The sequence below is a fragment of the Lynx rufus genome, unplaced genomic scaffold (genome assembly GCF_022079265.1).
Source record: "Lynx rufus isolate CCGP_SWC_20201006 ecotype Redwood Valley unplaced genomic scaffold, mLynRuf1.p SCAF_4, whole genome shotgun sequence".
Classification (NCBI taxonomy): Eukaryota; Metazoa; Chordata; class Mammalia; order Carnivora; family Felidae; genus Lynx; species Lynx rufus.
Window position 1 is genome coordinate 163,098,207 of NW_025814856.1, and position 15,705 is coordinate 163,113,911.

Sequence of the window (15,705 nt, forward strand, 5' to 3'; positions counted from 1 at the left end):
CCTAATGCCAGCGGCACCCTCTGAAGGTTAAGACCAGGACTGGAAGTAACCAGAGGACTGGACAAGCTGGGGTGGTGAGCTCACGTTCTCCATGGTGCTGTGTCGGCTCTTTTGGGAGGGAAGAAGTCAGGTCGGAGGGGCCAAGAAGAAGATTCTAGGTGGAGGAGAGGGCTGGGGCATCCTGGGCAGGGAGGCGTCTGTGAGGGGCACAGCCCAACTAGCCTGGGGGCCGGGGTGGGGACGGACTGGAGGGACGCTTATGTTATATGGGAGGTGAGTTACTGAGTCTGAAGTGAGCAAGTCTCCTCTTTTCAAGTAGTCCCTGAAAACCAAAGAGGTCCTCCAGGCTATTCGTGTGTCACTTCTCAGTGACAGCAATGAAGTTTCTTCCTTGACATTTTGTTGTTTCTGGTCCCCTTCCATTGCTTGTGCTCCTGTGTGGTTACCGCCCGGTCTGTGGTCATCAGCTGCGGACAGGGTCTCAGTCTTGCCAGGGGCTCCCCAGGAAGCAGGGCGGCCCTGCCCCCATTGCTGGGCAAGGGGAGGGGTCTGGGGTGGAAGTGGAGAGAGGAGACGGGGAGAAAGGTAGGGAGCCGGAGAGTGAATCCTTCGCCCACACGTTTGCTGAGTGAGCTACTCCCCGCGTCCAGCTGTGTGGGGGTGAAGGGTGCTCTCAAGTATGCCCTTTTGCAGGGGGCGGTGGGACTAGTACATCTGAAGCAAATACAGGGCACTATCGGATTTGATAGGATAAGGCCCTCCTTCCCAGGCAGGGTTCTCAACCTCAGCACTGTGGACACTGAGGGCTGGAAGGTTCCTCGTTGTGAGGCCCGGCCTGTGTATGATCGGGTCTCCAGCAGCACCCCTGACCTGCACCCCTTACATACCCACTGGGCCCCCAGTTGTAGCGATCAGAAGTGTGTCCAGGCATTGCCATGTGTCCCCTGGAGGGCAGAATTGCCCCAGGTGAGGCCCACCGCCCCAGTGAGAGAACAGAGCGAGTCTAGAACAGGTCTGCCAAGAGCAGCGCAGTCATATCTCCAGGCTGTTCTGCATTCTCACCCAGCATTCCTTGGGGCACAGTGGATGTGGGAAGGGGTCATCATCTAATCTGTTTTCCCCTCTGTGTAACTGTGGGTTCTCTTTCCCCTCGCACAAGGACCAGGGCTCAGGAAGGAGAAGATGGGGACACTCTATGTGGAGGAGGCTGTGACCCAGAAACCGCCCGTTCCACCCTACAAGGAGCCGGTGGAGATCCTGAAGGACTGCATCGTGGACCCTCCTGACAGACTCCTGTACCCTCCTACCAGCCAAGAGGCCCCCAAGCTGTCTTGACGGAGAGCTCATGTCGGAGCAGGAATCCTAAGGATTGCCTTGGAGGCCCCCCCCGGCCCCCCCCCCCCCGCTGCTGCCTTGCCCCCGGGAATCATGGTGACAGGCTCTCTGCAGAATCAAGGCTGCCCTAGAGTCTTTGCTTGGGGGAGGGGGTGCTCTCCAACCACCAGGAAGTGGGCAGCGACAAGATAGTTAAGCCCATCTCCCAGAGAGGCAGGGTAATCAGGAGCACAAACCTGCTTCCCAAGGCCCCTTTCTGAGCAATGGTGACCTCCTGGCACTTAAATATGCAGAAAGGTTCCTAGCTCAAATTCATTTTTAAGGTGCTTCAGTAAATAATCCCATCATGAAATATTCCACCCCATGATCTGGTAGCAAGAGGACTTCTCTGAAATGGGAGAGAGGCTGTTGGGGCTTCCAGAAGCACCCCCCACCCCATCATCCCCCTTGGTTGGTTGGGGAGCATTCTGGGGAGGCCGCCCACACCTCAGTGGCATGGAGGAGGCACTGTGAGCGCAGAGGATCACCAGGCTCTAGGGACCACCGGCCCGGCTCTGGGTCTCACCCTGGCTCTACAGCAGAAGCAGGGAAGCTTCAACTTCAGATGGGACACTTGTACCAGAGAATTTCTCTACCTCCTCCAGGGGCTCCCTTAGGAGGGGCAAGCCAAACCCTCTCCACAGAGCACTCCAGAGAGGTCATCCCGGGACAATGGAGGAAAAGTCTTTCCTGGAGGGAGTCTGCTGCTTTCCCGCGGTGGCAGCACTTGTTTGACCTGGGCCTGGTTTCCTGAGGAGCAGACACGTCCACACTTTCACTTGGGAGGCTTGGGCTCCAGCCCCAGCTCTGCCGCAGGCAGAGGTTCAACCGTAATGAATCCCTTCCTCTTTCCTGTGCCTCAGTTTCCCTCTCCATGACGTGGCAGCAGAGAATTCAAGTGCCTGCTGGCTCCTGGTCTGCCACTGGGCTGATGAGTGACGGCGCCTCCAGCTCCCCAAAAGTCAGACCTCGGGCTGCACAGAGTGGGCGTAGCTGCCTTCAGCCCTTGTCCTCGTCCCTTGCTACCGACGTCCTTATTGCGGGAACAGAGCTCCCTAAATGTGCCAGCAGCATGGTGGCCTAGTCCGCTCTTCCCAGTTCTCTGGGACCCAGCCTGGGAGTCACTAGGGGTGCTTGTTAAATATGCTCAACTCCTTACCTGCTTGAGCGGATATCTGGGACTGGGGCTCAGCGACGGGCAGTTTGGAGCAAGGTCCTCCAGGAACTTCCTGGGCTCACTCAAGCTTGAGAGCACTACCCTGGAGGCCCAGAAGGGTATCTTGCACAACTATGTTCCCACTCCCCCTCACCCCTCTCCCCTCACTCCCTGAAGCAAAGCACTTTTCCCTCCAGGGCACTTCGTTTTGGTAGGTTCCTAGGCTGCTTATCTGCTGGGGATGATGTGGGGCCTGGGTCCCGCCTTCCTAACCTTCCTGGGTAGGAAACCAGGGGAGGTTAGAGGGCAGGTTTGACCCCTGCCTTTTGCTTGTTTTAGACAGGCAGGAAATGGTGCTGCGTCCTGGCCTTGCGCCGGGGGCCCCCGCCCTGTGCTGCATGCTAAGTCGCCTGGCCCTCAGCCAGCGCTCTGTCCTCTCCCCCGTCCTGGGAGGTGCTGAGAGCCTCTGAGATGCTGGTATGGACTGTCGCCTTCTAACCACCCCCCCCCCCCCGCCCCGCCCCGGTTCCAGTGTTTCTGACTCTCCCTTCTCGTCACCCACCTTTAGCACTTAGCCTTAGTGCCATCGTCTTCCTGTTTTCTTCAGCTGCGAGCCGGGAATTCGTTCCCACTTTCTGCCTTCTATTAGGCTGTGGAAATGCCTCTCTTCCAGCCCCAGGGTCAGGGGTCTGGGGTATACCACGGGCCTTTAGAGCTACAGATCTGGCAGTGTTACTGTCCACACCAAGAGGGAGCCCAGGCCTCCCTCCCCCACTCACATAAGGTTCTGTGGGGAGTTCCGGACTCTGCCCTAGGCGAGGTGCTGGGGCTATAAATTGGTGGGGTGGAAGAGAGAAAGACCCCTTAAAATAGGGGTCGTTGCCCCCACCCTATCCATAGATCCCAAACGAGGTGACTTTCTGGCAAGCATCCTCCCTGGGGCTCTTCCATCCTGTAAGAATCCTCAGGGCATGAGGCTATTCCCGCGAGCAGTGTTGTGTGTGTGAGCTCCACACACACAGTTCCCTGTGCAGCTCTAGACGCTGAGGTGGAGGCCAGGTAGGGAAGCATCCAGCCTCCACACCCATGTACTGAGGAAGCCTCCGATACCAGCTTTTGAGAAAGTTGGGCCCCTTGGAGCAGGTGATGGAAAATGCTTTTTTTTTTTTTTTTTTTTTTTTTTGCAGCGATTTGCACTGTCCACATTTCTTGAGAGGCACAGGCAGGCTAGCTAATGGCACAGAGGCCTACCGACGTTTTTGTGCAGGACCCCAGGGCTGACACGTGGTGAACACCTTTGCTGGAGACTATTACCCAGCCTGACCTCTTTGGTTTTGTTTCAAGGCACTTGCTGCATTTCAAATCCAGGGCCTGGAGACACCCTTGTTGGAGAGGCTTCCTATTTTTGCCTCACAAGAAAACAAGCTGAAGAGAAGGAGCAAGCCTTTGGCCAGAGTCCTAGCCACGCCTCCACCCTCCTGCACCAGCAACAGGCGCAGATCCTGGCATCCTCCCACCCCTGATGCCCAGAGGGTCTGACGTTCTGAGTAACCGGCATTATAACTGATGGTTTGATTTCAGTAGCCATAGAGACCAGGTGGGAGGGAATTCAGCCCCCTGCCCTCGCCAGACACCTGAGACAGTGTAACCTACCCCAGACCTTTTGGTTCTTCCTCAAGCCTACGTTGGGTTCCTGGGGCGCTAAGTATTTAGCAAGGCAGCGTGAAGATTGGCCGATTCTCTCATGCAGGTGCCCGTCAGCCAAGGATACTCAGGGCGATCGGCAGCCTCTTCTGGCTTCAGAGACGTGCAAATGAGGTTTAAAAACCCCACGTTGGATTCGCAACTTTTTGCTCCCTGAATAAAGCCGTTTGTTTCGACCCATGCTTGCGTCCTGTGAGTCTCGCGGGTCAAAGCTCATCAAGAGCTGATCGAAGCTCGATCTGGCCCCTCGGAAAGCCCGCCCCCGCCCGAGCGACGCGCTCGCGCCTGCGCGGGGGCGACTGCGCGAGCTCCCCCTGGCGGCCCGTTCCTGCTGCGCATGCTCGGCGCCAGCGGCCGGCGGGGACCCAGCACACCTGAGCGTCCGCAGCTCGGCCTGGCACCCCAGCCTGGGCGTCCCGCGTCCGGCCATGACGGCACACTCCTTCGCCCTCCCGGTCATCATCTTCACCACGTTCTGGGGCCTCATCGGCATCGCCGGGCCCTGGTTCGTGCCGAAAGGACCCAACCGCGGGTAAGGATGGCGTGCGGGCCCGGCCTCCCTGCGGACCCCTCCCCGGACAGCGGCAGGAGGTGCAGCGAGCTTTGGGTCAGGGCTCGTTCGGCGCCGCCTTCCTCCGTTGTCCTCACTGGCCGCCTTCGGCTCGGAACTGGCAGGCGGTCGGGGCCAAAGAGCAGAGCCGGTGGTGCTTTAGAAAGGTGGAGGGCCGACTGACGCGGGAGGCAGTTAAGCGTTCCCCCCTCCAGCCAGTGAAGCTAGAGGCCATGGCCGGCCGCTGATGCGGTTTGTCCACCGCTCACCAGCGGTGACCTTGAGCGAACGTTAGCCCTTCAGGCCTCACTTTCTTCATACGTAAAATGTGGATGATGGTGGTATGTGCCTTTTAAGGCTATACTGTGAGGAATACCCGAAATAACGCGTGTAAAACAGCGCATGGCACGGATTATGTATTGAATAATTTTTAGCAGGTTTTGTTTTCTGAGCGGCCCCCAGCGATTTCTGTATCTTGTGGTCAGTTTATCAGTTTCTGCATAGTATTATGCAGGGCTCTCCCCTGAACTCGATTATAAGTTCCTCTAGGTGGAGGATTGTCTCCTTCACCACCGTGGACCCTAGTGCCCAGCACAGGGCTGGCCCACGATGCTTAGTAACGTTGAAGGAATGGATCCAGTGTAATTCCTCTGGCACTGACTTCAGGTGCTTTAGACCAAGGGTCCTGGGGCCTGATTTGGATTTGGGTGGAGGCTACTTGGACATATGGGCACTGTCCCTGATCCTGAAGTCCCACAGCACCACTTTGTGAACCATTTTAGTATCTCACCTCTGCTGCAAACTTTGGTGAGTTCTAACTGAAGTCTCTCCTGCTGCATTTTAAGCTTCTGAGTCCAGAGTCCCCTTTGTATGGACACAGAGCTACCTGTTCCCTTGACAACCACTCACTCTGCCTTAGAAATGGCTCACGGTCTCCTTGCTTCTTGCCAGCTTCTGTTTTCCATCCCCTTGCCCAACGAAGTTTGCATTGCAGAGAACATTCCATGGTGTGTTGCTGCAAATGCAGCTCTGGCGGGGGGGGGGTATCTTTTGTAAGATGGTAGAGAGTAGGTGGTGGAGAAGGGAGGTAAAGAGAAGGTCCATAATGCAACCTGGATGCAGTCATGGTGGGCTTCCCCCTGGGGTGACGCTTGAGTTTTTATCTTCCCTCTTACAATTGTCACCCTGAATAGAAGTCAGCCTCCTGTGTTCAGGTGGCATCAGGAAGGCCAACAGGAAAGGGGCTGACACCAGGAGCTCTTTCTCTGGCCCTGGCCTGGCCTTGGGAGGGTGCTGGTTCCACCCATCCTGACCTGACCACCGCTTCCATTGCAGAGTCATTATCACCATGCTGGTGGCCACGGCTGTCTGCTGTTACCTCTTGTAAGTACCGCTCCCCCAGTTCGACGTCTTCCCTCCTCTCCCTAGCCCTGCCCTCTCTTCTGTCCTGGTAGTGACAGATTCCACTTTTGAAAGGCTGAGTCTGTAAAACGTAGGGGAGCAGGCAGTTTGGGATGGCACAGAGAGCAGGGGGCTCGAAGTCCTGGACTCTGGGGTCCGGTTCCAAATGCGGCAGCCAAACAAGCTTTGTAGCGCCCATGTTTTCTCATCTGTGAACTGAGTGCTCTTTATGCCCGACCGGGCACCAGAATCACTGGGAGAGATGGAAAGACACAGCATTCAGGGCTCCACCCTTGACCCACTGACTCAGTTTTCAACATCTGCACTTAGGAGTTCATATTTCTAATACATGCTCCTGGGTGATTGTGATGCGGCCGGTTTCAAACCATCAGATGAGCAGGAGTCTTCAAACTTGGGAAGGGGGCCCTGGGGATGTAGGAGAATAATTCCAAGGGATTCAAGAACCTGGACAGGGTGAGGGAGTCAACGTCTGGGTGCTGAATGCCCAGATGTTCTCTTCCTAAAACTGCCACTCACGATAGCCCCGCCCCCTTTACAAAAGAAGACACTCCTCCTTCCACCCACACCCCTTGTATGTCACCTTGCTCCAAGTTTAAATCATCCTGCCTGCCAAACCAGGGGATAAGACCAAGTTCTGGTTTTGAGGGAAGCCTCTCCCGTGATCAGTCAAGCCATGGGAAGCCCGTGTGGCCTCCCCTCCTCCTGGGTCTCATACGCTATCTCTGTGGGTTATGCTTGGCATAGTTGGGGTATTCTGAATTCAGAACAATCAAAATAGGACGGGTAACAGTGATGAGATACTGATTCTTTACAAGGTAACAGAGGGGCCTTGTTCAGTCGGTTAAACATCCGCCTCTTGATATTGGCTCAGGTCATAATCTCATGGTCATGAGATTGAGCCCCATGTCGGGCTCCGTGCTGAGTATGGATCCTGCTTGGAATTCCTTCTCCCCCTCTCTCTCTCTCTCTCTGCCCCTCCCCAGCTGGCACTCTCTCGTTCTCAAAAATAAATAAATAAAAACTTCAAAAAAATAAGAAACAATAATAAGAGGTAACAGATTGTTTTAAAGACAACTGGAATAAAAAATAAAAGTAACTGGAGTATTTCGCAAGACTGCCAAATTTTTCAAAATGCATAGATTAAGGCCCACATGTAAAATTTTTTACATGATGTGTTTCATATTTGGGGTGTGTTTTGTAGTTAAAATCTGTTCTATCTTTTTTTAAAAAAAATTTTTTTTTTTAACGTTTATTTATTTTTGGGACAGAGAGAGACAGAGCATGAACGGGGGAGGGGCAGAGAGAGAGGGAGACACAGAATCGGAAACAGGCTCCAGGCTCCGAGCCATCAGCCCAGAGCCTGACGCGGGGCTCGAACTCACGGACTGCGAGATTGTGACCTGGCTGAAGTCGGACGCTTAACCGACTGCGCCACCCAGGCGCCCCAAAATCTGTTCTATCTAATTAGATCACGAACTATTTATTCCTCTGAGTCAGTTCTCTCATTTCACTTCATACGACGTTAAATACTTTCTACCCCCTATTAACAAAAAAATAAAACTTGCTAAAAAATAATGACCCGTACTACGTTAGCTTAAATGTTAGCTTAAATACATGAGGATGTACGGTTTTTCAGGATTCTCCCGAGACAGAACGTCTCTAAGGCCCTCTGTGCTGTTTCTTGGCCTTTCGGGGCTCGGCAGAATGTCCTCATCTGTCGCAGGGAGGGCCTCAGAGGGGCTGGGGCTCGATGGCACAGAGACCAGGACATAGAGGGTGGTGGCTGGGAACAGCAGAGACGGCGTGTGCGTGGGATGTGGTAACTACAGACACCAGATGGACGTATGGGAAAGGGAGACTGGCCGCAGACCGGGTGCGCACAGGTGGAGAGGTGGGGCAGCTTACGAAAATGCCATGCCTGGAAATTATGTTCCACAGAACATCAACTCTGGGTTAATGCCGATGATAAGCAGACTACGATTTCTGACAGCTTCCAGGCGTCAGCCACGTGACTGGCTGCTTTGGGGGGGGTGGTCTGAGGTCAAACAGCTGGAGCCTTCCTGCAAAACCAGATGGAGCACCAGGGGACCTATTTCTGGCATGTGAGGTCATGCACCTTTAGAGTCTCTGGGGACCCACTACTGTGGGCACACAAGTCCTGACAACAGGGTCTGGCCCTCCCGCCCCACCCCACCAAGATGTGCAGCCTGCCCATGTTCTCTGGAGATCTCCCTGGCCTGAAGGACAGCTCCCATCCTGTCCCCAGCAGGCCTCAGCGTGGGGCTCTCTGGTCATCAGCCCTTCCTAGGAGTCAGTTCTTCGTCTTGCTCCTAGAAGTAGGTGATTCTGACATGCCTGCTGGCAGACCAGCCCTGTCCTGCTCCCAGGTACCGGCTGGGGGAGGCCCAGACCAGAGGTGTCCTGGGCTCAGCTGGGAGGCCCCTTCAGCACGCCTCTGGAGGCCGTCTTACCCCTTCCCTGTCCCAGAGTCCAGCCCCAGCCCGGGTCTTAGAAATCTATGAAACATCAGATCAAACCAGACCTAAGCCGGAACCCACGAACCCCAGGCCAACCTCCTGTGCTGGCCAGACTGGGGGAGGGCTCACGGGACCCCTCACCTGGAAATGCAGACCCCTGTGTGTCTGCCGGCTTGGCCACGTGACCGGACGCATGGTGCGAGGTGTGGAGCGTGGATTTCCTTCCGTGTCCTGGCTCACCCTCCCTGTGCTGTCCCCGGCAGCTGGCTCATCACCATCTTGGCTCAGCTGAACCCCCTCTTTGGGCCGCAGCTGAAGAATGAGACCATCTGGTACGTGCGCTTCCTGTGGGAGTGACCGCCGCCACTTTGGCCCCAGGTACTGGGGGCCCAGACCCCGCGGGTGGGACAGGGGCCTGGCGTGTAGGAGGAGAACACACAGGGCAGTCATAAGAGTTCACGTTTACACTCAGGCATTCATTTATTTGGCAAAAAGAAACAAAAAGAGAAGAGGCAAAGCACGTGTATTCTTCCTGGCGGTGCCGCAGGAGGGTGTGAGGCACCAGGGCTGGATGCAAGGTCCGGGTCCTCGGGAAGCATGGCAGGCCCGGCCACGGTTGTGGGTTTGCAGGCCACAGAGGGCGTGGCCAGAATCTGTTGTGAGGGAGGGAGGCTCGGGGCACAGGGGCTTTTGAAGTCAGCCGCGTGCCTGGGGCACAGACAAGGACAAGGAAGTTCTGGGGGGGGGGGAGGCGGTGGTGGAGAAGGCGTCTCCGCGGCAAGGAAGTGACCCCTTCGTGTGATGTGCTTTTCAGGTGCCCCAGTTCTCTGGATGACTTTGGCTGTACTGTCCCTGATGACCCCTTTGTCCCCACCTTCACAGCTGTATCTGAGTCCCTCCATGCTTCCCACCCCAGGATCTGTCTGGTTTGGGGACCTCCTGCCTTCTCCATCCAATCTGGGCCTTGGGAAGCCCCAAGTTCAGAGTCAGGCTGGAGCAGAAGCTATCCAGCCCTCAAACTCCCCCTGCCCCTCCCAAGTAGATCCCGGCCAGGAGCTGATGGGGGGTGGGGTGGGGGATGGGGGGACCTTTCTCTTACAAATGTGGCAGCCCCAGAAAGGGCATGTGTTCTATGGAGAAGGGGGGGTCCAGCCTGGGAGGCGGGACCAGAGAGGAAGCCCTGGGTGGGGAGTCAGCTGGTCATCATCAGCTCTGCCACAGTCCTGCCCTGTGACCCCAGGAAGCATCTCTGCCTCTGTGGGCCTCCTCACCTCCTCACCCTGTGAGATGGACGGAGGGCGTCCCAGAGGTCTTCCCTGGGATTCTGTAATTTTCAGACACTTACAGATGTGGAATTCCCTAAGAAAGTTGAAGTAATGGAAAAACATTCACACACAAAAAACAACATAGTAATTTGGGTCAGGATTGAAAGCTGTATGTTTACTTAGCATTCTTTGTAGTTATAAAGTCGCTTAAATGGGCTTGCTCAGAAAGCTGTATCTCCTTAGAATATCCTGTTCCATCTTCCCTCCCTATCTTGGCTCCTCCTCTGTGGATAAGCTCCCTGCAGCCTGGAGGGCTCAGTCTGGGCACAGGCCCAGGACTGGATTCCATCCTTTGACTACAGTGGGGTGAGTTTCAGAGCCCCCCTCATAGTAGCAGCTAGGTCACCCGGAGTTAGGGAGAGATAGATGCAGGTGAGGTTTGGGCGGCACTGGGCCACTGGGTCCATCCTGGCCCCTGTCCACTCCTGCTCTGGGAGCACCTGGCCTGACAAGGCATGGAAAGCAGAATGTGCAGGAATCAGATGAGAGGGAACCCAGGACCCCTGCCCATACTCTCCCTCCTCCCAAGAGAATTGAGACTGAGACCTCAGGCATTTGCCCATGTCCCAGAACTAACTGGGGTCCCCCGATCTCCCACGCTGCCTCCCTGGGGGAAGACACCAATCTCCAATATTTGTTGAGCGTATTTATTTAATATTCTATTTAGCGGGCATTGTCTTTGGAACAGTGGTAGAATGTGCTATGTCTCACCTAGATTTCTTGGTTCTGGGCTTGGCCTGTTGCTCAGAGCTCCCAACTGGGGCTTCCCTTTGACATGCCAGCTCACCGCACCCCCTTTCAAACTCCCTTCCTGTCCTGACCCTCTGTGGCCCTCCTGGAGAGGGGGCTGTGGAGTGTGGATTGTACTGAAAACCTGATCCATGACTAATGAGCGGCAGCTAAGTCCTGGCTGAGGCCACGCTTGCTGGCTGCTGCCCCCCTGTCCACCCAGTTCGCGTGTGCTCAGTGGGTGGATTTGGGGCACGGGAGAGACCAGCAGCCGCTTGGAGCCGCAGTTCTGGATCGTGGACACTGAAAACTACATTCTCCTGAGACCAGAAGGAGGATACAGCCGTCCCAGGTTCTGCCCAGAAGCAGTTCCGGCAGGAGAAGGGAAGATGATTGTTCCAGTGGAAGTCTGACCGGCCTCTTCTGTGCCCCAGATACAGAGAGCACGGCGCCTGAGGGTGAGCAATAAAGCAGGCCCCCCAAGTCTCCAGAGCGTGTCCTGCCTCGTTCCTGAATACCTGAGCGCACCCGGTCTGCCCGCCCCTGCCCCTCCTGCAGGGGACGGAGCAGACTGAGCAGAGGGCACTGGTCCTCCAGGGCCAGGGAGGGTGGTTCTTGCGCAGAGACAGAAGAGGTTTGGGGGTGGGGAGGCACTGGGAGGAAGAGGGACCAGACCACTGAGGGCTTGTCACTGGCTGAGGAGCTTGGATTGACCCAAAGGGCAAAGCAAAGCCGTGAAAGGGTTTTAAGGCAGGGGAGTGACGTGACCCAATTTGATTTCTAGGATGATTTTTATAGGGTGTGTCACGGACAGGAGCCTGTCTATAGGGTCCCAGTGGAGCGTGGTGGTGAGGACGGAGGCGAGGGGGCGGCTGGAAGGTCTGGTCAGGGCTGCAGGTGACCAGCCTGTTGGCTGTGGGAGAGGGGCAGGCGGGGATGGATGCAGAAGGTTCTGGGCTCTGGGCGGGGGCCCTGAAGTGAGCAGTAGCTACGGACGTCCCAGGGCTGCTGGCTGATGGGCTCCATGAGGGGCCACAGAGGAACAGGTTTCAGAGGGGAAACGGTGGCCTGTGGTCTCCTTTGTTTCCTGGTGAGTCGGACGTGTCCAGGGCATCCGTGTGGAGATGTCCAGTGAGTGGTCAGGTGAATGGGTTTGAAAGTCAGGAGGAAGATGTGGCCTGAAGAGCTGAGAGTCTTCAGCAGAAAATAACGGTGGTCCCTGAGCCCGTGGAGTGGGGTGCAGTGTGAGACCCCCGGGAATGCCAGCGATCATGGGATGGGCAGATAAAGAAGGGCCCCCGTCAAGCGTACAAGAGGTTCTCAAGGGGGCGGGAGGAGAGCTAGATGAGTAGAACCACCAGAGGATTCCTGGAAGTGGTTCAAGAGGAAGGAAGGTCCAGGGCCTCAGAGGGCGCCTCCCCCCCCCCCCCCCACAGAGGTCAAGGGGGAGGGGAGACCAGGGACAGCAGCGACTTCAGAAAGCCCAAGAGAGAGAAAGGGAGTGATACAACAAGGGGACCTTCCTGGGTCACTTCTCCTGGGTCCCTGCGGGTCAGGCCCCGGGCCTGGGGACGTACCCCATAAGGCTGTGTGGCATCTCCATCTCTGCAGCTGAAACTTAAGCCAGCCCCGCCCTCTGGGCTCCCTGCTCCCCCCAGCCACTCCCCCCTTAGGGTCTCAGGTCTGGGATGCTGAAGATCACTGGCCCAGGCCCAGGGTTGGGGAGGTGGGGGGCAACATCCGGTTGCTTTCCCTTGCAGTTTCCCTTCCCTGGCTTCTCAGTTTCCCTGGCATCAGACTGCGGCCGCTCCTCCGGACTCTCTCAGGATGTGTGTCTGTCCCTCTGTTCAGGTGCAGTCCTGGGGAGCATCCTGCACTCTCCAGGCCACCTCCGAACAGAGCAGCTTGGGGCTGGCAGCCCCTTCCCCAGCACGGTCCTTCCCTCCGCTCCCTTCCTTTCTGCCTGCACGGCCATCCAGGGAGAAGGGAGAGCAGCTGAGAGCATGGGTGCATGACTCCCAGGATCTGATGCCCACCCACTGGGTGAGGGTTGCATTCCTATCAAAGCTTTCACCCCCGCACCCACGGCAGAAACTGCAAGATGAACAGGTCTTGTCAAAGATAAGCATGGCTGGACATGAGTTAAAGCAGTGAGAAGCAGGTTTTATTCTGTAACTACTGATAGTAAGGGAAATCTGAGCTCCCTCTTATCTGTGCCGAGGTGACAGGCAGTTTAAAGGGAGAGTGAGGGCTCAAGTAAGTCAGGAAAGTGAGAAATCACAAAGGGTTGGTTAGTGTAAGTGCCACTAGGCCACCTGTGTCTCCCACAGAGACTGGGACCCGATCCTTCCTGATTTCATTTTGGAAGAATGGGGTTCAGGTCCTGGAGGGAGACATCACTGGATTGCAGGAGATATGTATATATCTCTCAAAGGGACAGAGGAAGGATTCACGACTGCAAGCGTTTTTAGTAAATGCTGTAAGAAAGGACAGAGGGCAGAGGGTCAGAGGTCTGTGGTCAAGTTTTGGCTGGAAATGACCGTAAATTCTTCTGACAGAGCTTTTTCAGAGAAGAACCCAACAGGGCTACGTTGCCCCGGGTATCCAGCCTTAGGCTGTCTGAAGCCACACGCGGTTGGTTGAGTCTCTTTGTGCAGGGTTTGAACTGAAACGTGCCGAGAGTTGTTTTGTAGTTCGTTTCAAACATCTGCCATCTGCTACGTGGGGGCTCGTCAGTGAATGTCTCCTCGGACAGACACTCGGAGAACTTACATGAAGCAAAAGATTCCTAAATATGGGAAGTGGCAGAGAGTAGGAAACCCCTGCACCATACCTAGTGGCAGAGTAGGAGGGAAACAGCCTTGGAGACCACCCTGGGACTGGACGAACCCCAAGAGAAGAAGCACCAAAGGCAGCCAAGGTAAGCTAAGCTGCACACACACAGGGTGGCCAGCAGAGGGCAGTGCTCTCACGAAGGTGCTAAACCTCCTGAGACTGGTTTACGCCACCCCTGGGGATGCCTTGCACACGTTAGAGGTTGTGGCCTTAGAGCACCGCTGTTAGTGGGGAGCAGGGACAACCCTCCAGAGGATAACATAGCCTGAGTGGAATGTCCTTCAAGGATATGTAACCACAACCACGGCTAATGTTCATTGAGCAGTTGCTAGGAGCCAGGCACTATCAAAACCAAAGGGCAAAGAGCTAAGGAAACTTGCTAGCTTGACGCTGCTCTGATGCCAGCCTTCCAAAAATCTTGTGTGTCTTCTTACCGCCTCCACATCCCCGAGAGATCTGGCATATTCCAGTGTGTACAAGAGACACCCATCAGCCCAGATTCTGAAAAGGAAGAGAAGATACAGACAGACCTGTACTCTCATGCAGGCCACAGGGGTTACCTCTTACTTTAGACCCTAGAGTAAGCCCTTTTGATGAATTTTAGTTGCTTTGAACAGAAATCGGATAGTTGATAGCAATGGGAATGTGAGCAGAGGTGAAATCGAGCGGGGGTGGTTATAACCTCCAGGTCTGTGTGCTGGAAGTGACCTTTGTGTATAAACCTTGGGGCTTCCAGGAACAAAGTCAGTTGACAGACACCACAGCTTTGCTTTTAAAACCAGGAAAGTGAGGGCAAATGACCAAAGTCTAGGCTAACTCAGACCACTTTCTGTGTTAATGAACCTGCAGAAGAATCGCTCAGAACAAAAAAAACCCCCACAGAATGCTAGGACCAAGCCAGCACTAACATCATCAACTAATTAATGTTAGTTGAGTGAAAGTTACTTAATCTTTATGATCTTCGTTTTACTGCTTAGTTGGTATAATAACAATAGTGCCTGCCTCAGAGACATTGGGCATCTGAGCCAAGAGAATGGGTTAAAGTGCCTGGCTCACCAGTAAGTGGAAGCTATTAATCACACTACTTTTATATATGTTAGTTCCTTGCCACTCTATTCTGCCAGGACCTCAGCTTCCTTTTCCTTTTTTTTTTTTTGTTCCCATCACAGACACTATGCTGATCCACTGTGAGCATTTTGATATATGAAGTATGACCTGGGAATTGAGGACCAAGAAAGATACCTGGGGCCTGTTTATGTATCTGTATTTCTTTTTTATTTTTTTAAGTTTATTTTTGAGAGAGAGAGAGAGTGTGTGCGCATGTGCAAGCGGGTAAGGGGGTTAAGGGGCAGAGAAAGAGAGGGAGATACAGAATCCAAAGCAGACTCCAGGCTCTGAATTGTCAGTACAGACCCCGATGTGGGGCTCGAACCCACGAACCGTGAGATCATGAACTGAGCCAAAGTCTGACACTTACCCGACTGAGCCACCCAGGTGCCCCCTTATTTTATTGTTTAAAAGTTTATTTATTTGAGAGAGAGAGAGAGAGAGAGAGAGAGAGAGCGAGCATGTGTGTGCAAGTGGAATAGGAATAGAGAGAGAAGGAGACAAGATCAGAAGCGGGCTCCAAGCTGACAGCAGAAAGCATGATGCGGGCTCCAACTCACAAACCCTGAGATCATGACCCAAACTGAAGCCAAACGCTTAACTGACTGAGCCACCCAGGCGCCTCTATGCATCTGCATTTCTGCTTCCTGTCAAATGTCCATGACATAACTTACAAATGCAGTGTCCTCTCAATGAAAACACTAAAGATGGGGGTGGGGGAGGATACTAGAGTAGATATGCTTATTCTAAAGTTCTCAGGAAAGGGGCGCCTGGGTGGCGCAGTCGGTTAAGCGTCCGACTTCAGCCAGGTCACGATCTCGCGGTCCGTGAGTTCGAGCCCCGCGTCAGGCTCTGGGCTGATGGCTCAGAGCCTGGAGCCTGTTTCCGAGTCTGTGTCTCCCTCTCTCTCTGCCCCTCCCCCGTTCATGCGCTGTCTCTCTCTGTCCCAAAAATAAATAAAAAAACGTTGAAAAAAAAAATAAAGTTCTCAGGAAAAAATAAACGGAGAAATAACCAGGAAATTAC

The 15,705-nt window shown here is 54.7% G+C and overlaps 2 protein-coding genes across 3 annotated transcripts in view; both read left to right on the forward strand.

Moving 5' to 3' along the window:
* ZNF862 (zinc finger protein 862) overlaps positions 1-4,476 on the forward strand; it is a 38,244-nt gene extending 33,768 nt beyond the window's left edge. For both annotated transcript variants that reach the window (XM_047096623.1, XM_047096624.1), the window contains exon 8: positions 1,160-4,476. In XM_047096623.1, coding sequence (XP_046952579.1) covers positions 1,160-1,335 — 176 coding nt within the window. In that variant the 3' untranslated portion in view covers positions 1,336-4,476. The remainder of the gene's footprint in view (positions 1-1,159) is intronic.
* A 109-nt stretch (positions 4,477-4,585) lies between these two features.
* ATP6V0E2 (ATPase H+ transporting V0 subunit e2) lies at positions 4,586-11,227 on the forward strand. Its single transcript, XM_047097234.1, has 4 exons — positions 4,586-4,766; positions 6,120-6,167; positions 8,947-9,061; positions 9,498-11,227. Exons 1-3 carry the CDS (start codon positions 4,663-4,665, stop codon positions 9,038-9,040), a joined length of 246 nt encoding a protein of 81 aa, XP_046953190.1. The 5' UTR covers positions 4,586-4,662; the 3' UTR covers positions 9,041-9,061; positions 9,498-11,227.
* The last annotated feature ends 4,478 nt before the right edge of the window (positions 11,228-15,705 follow it).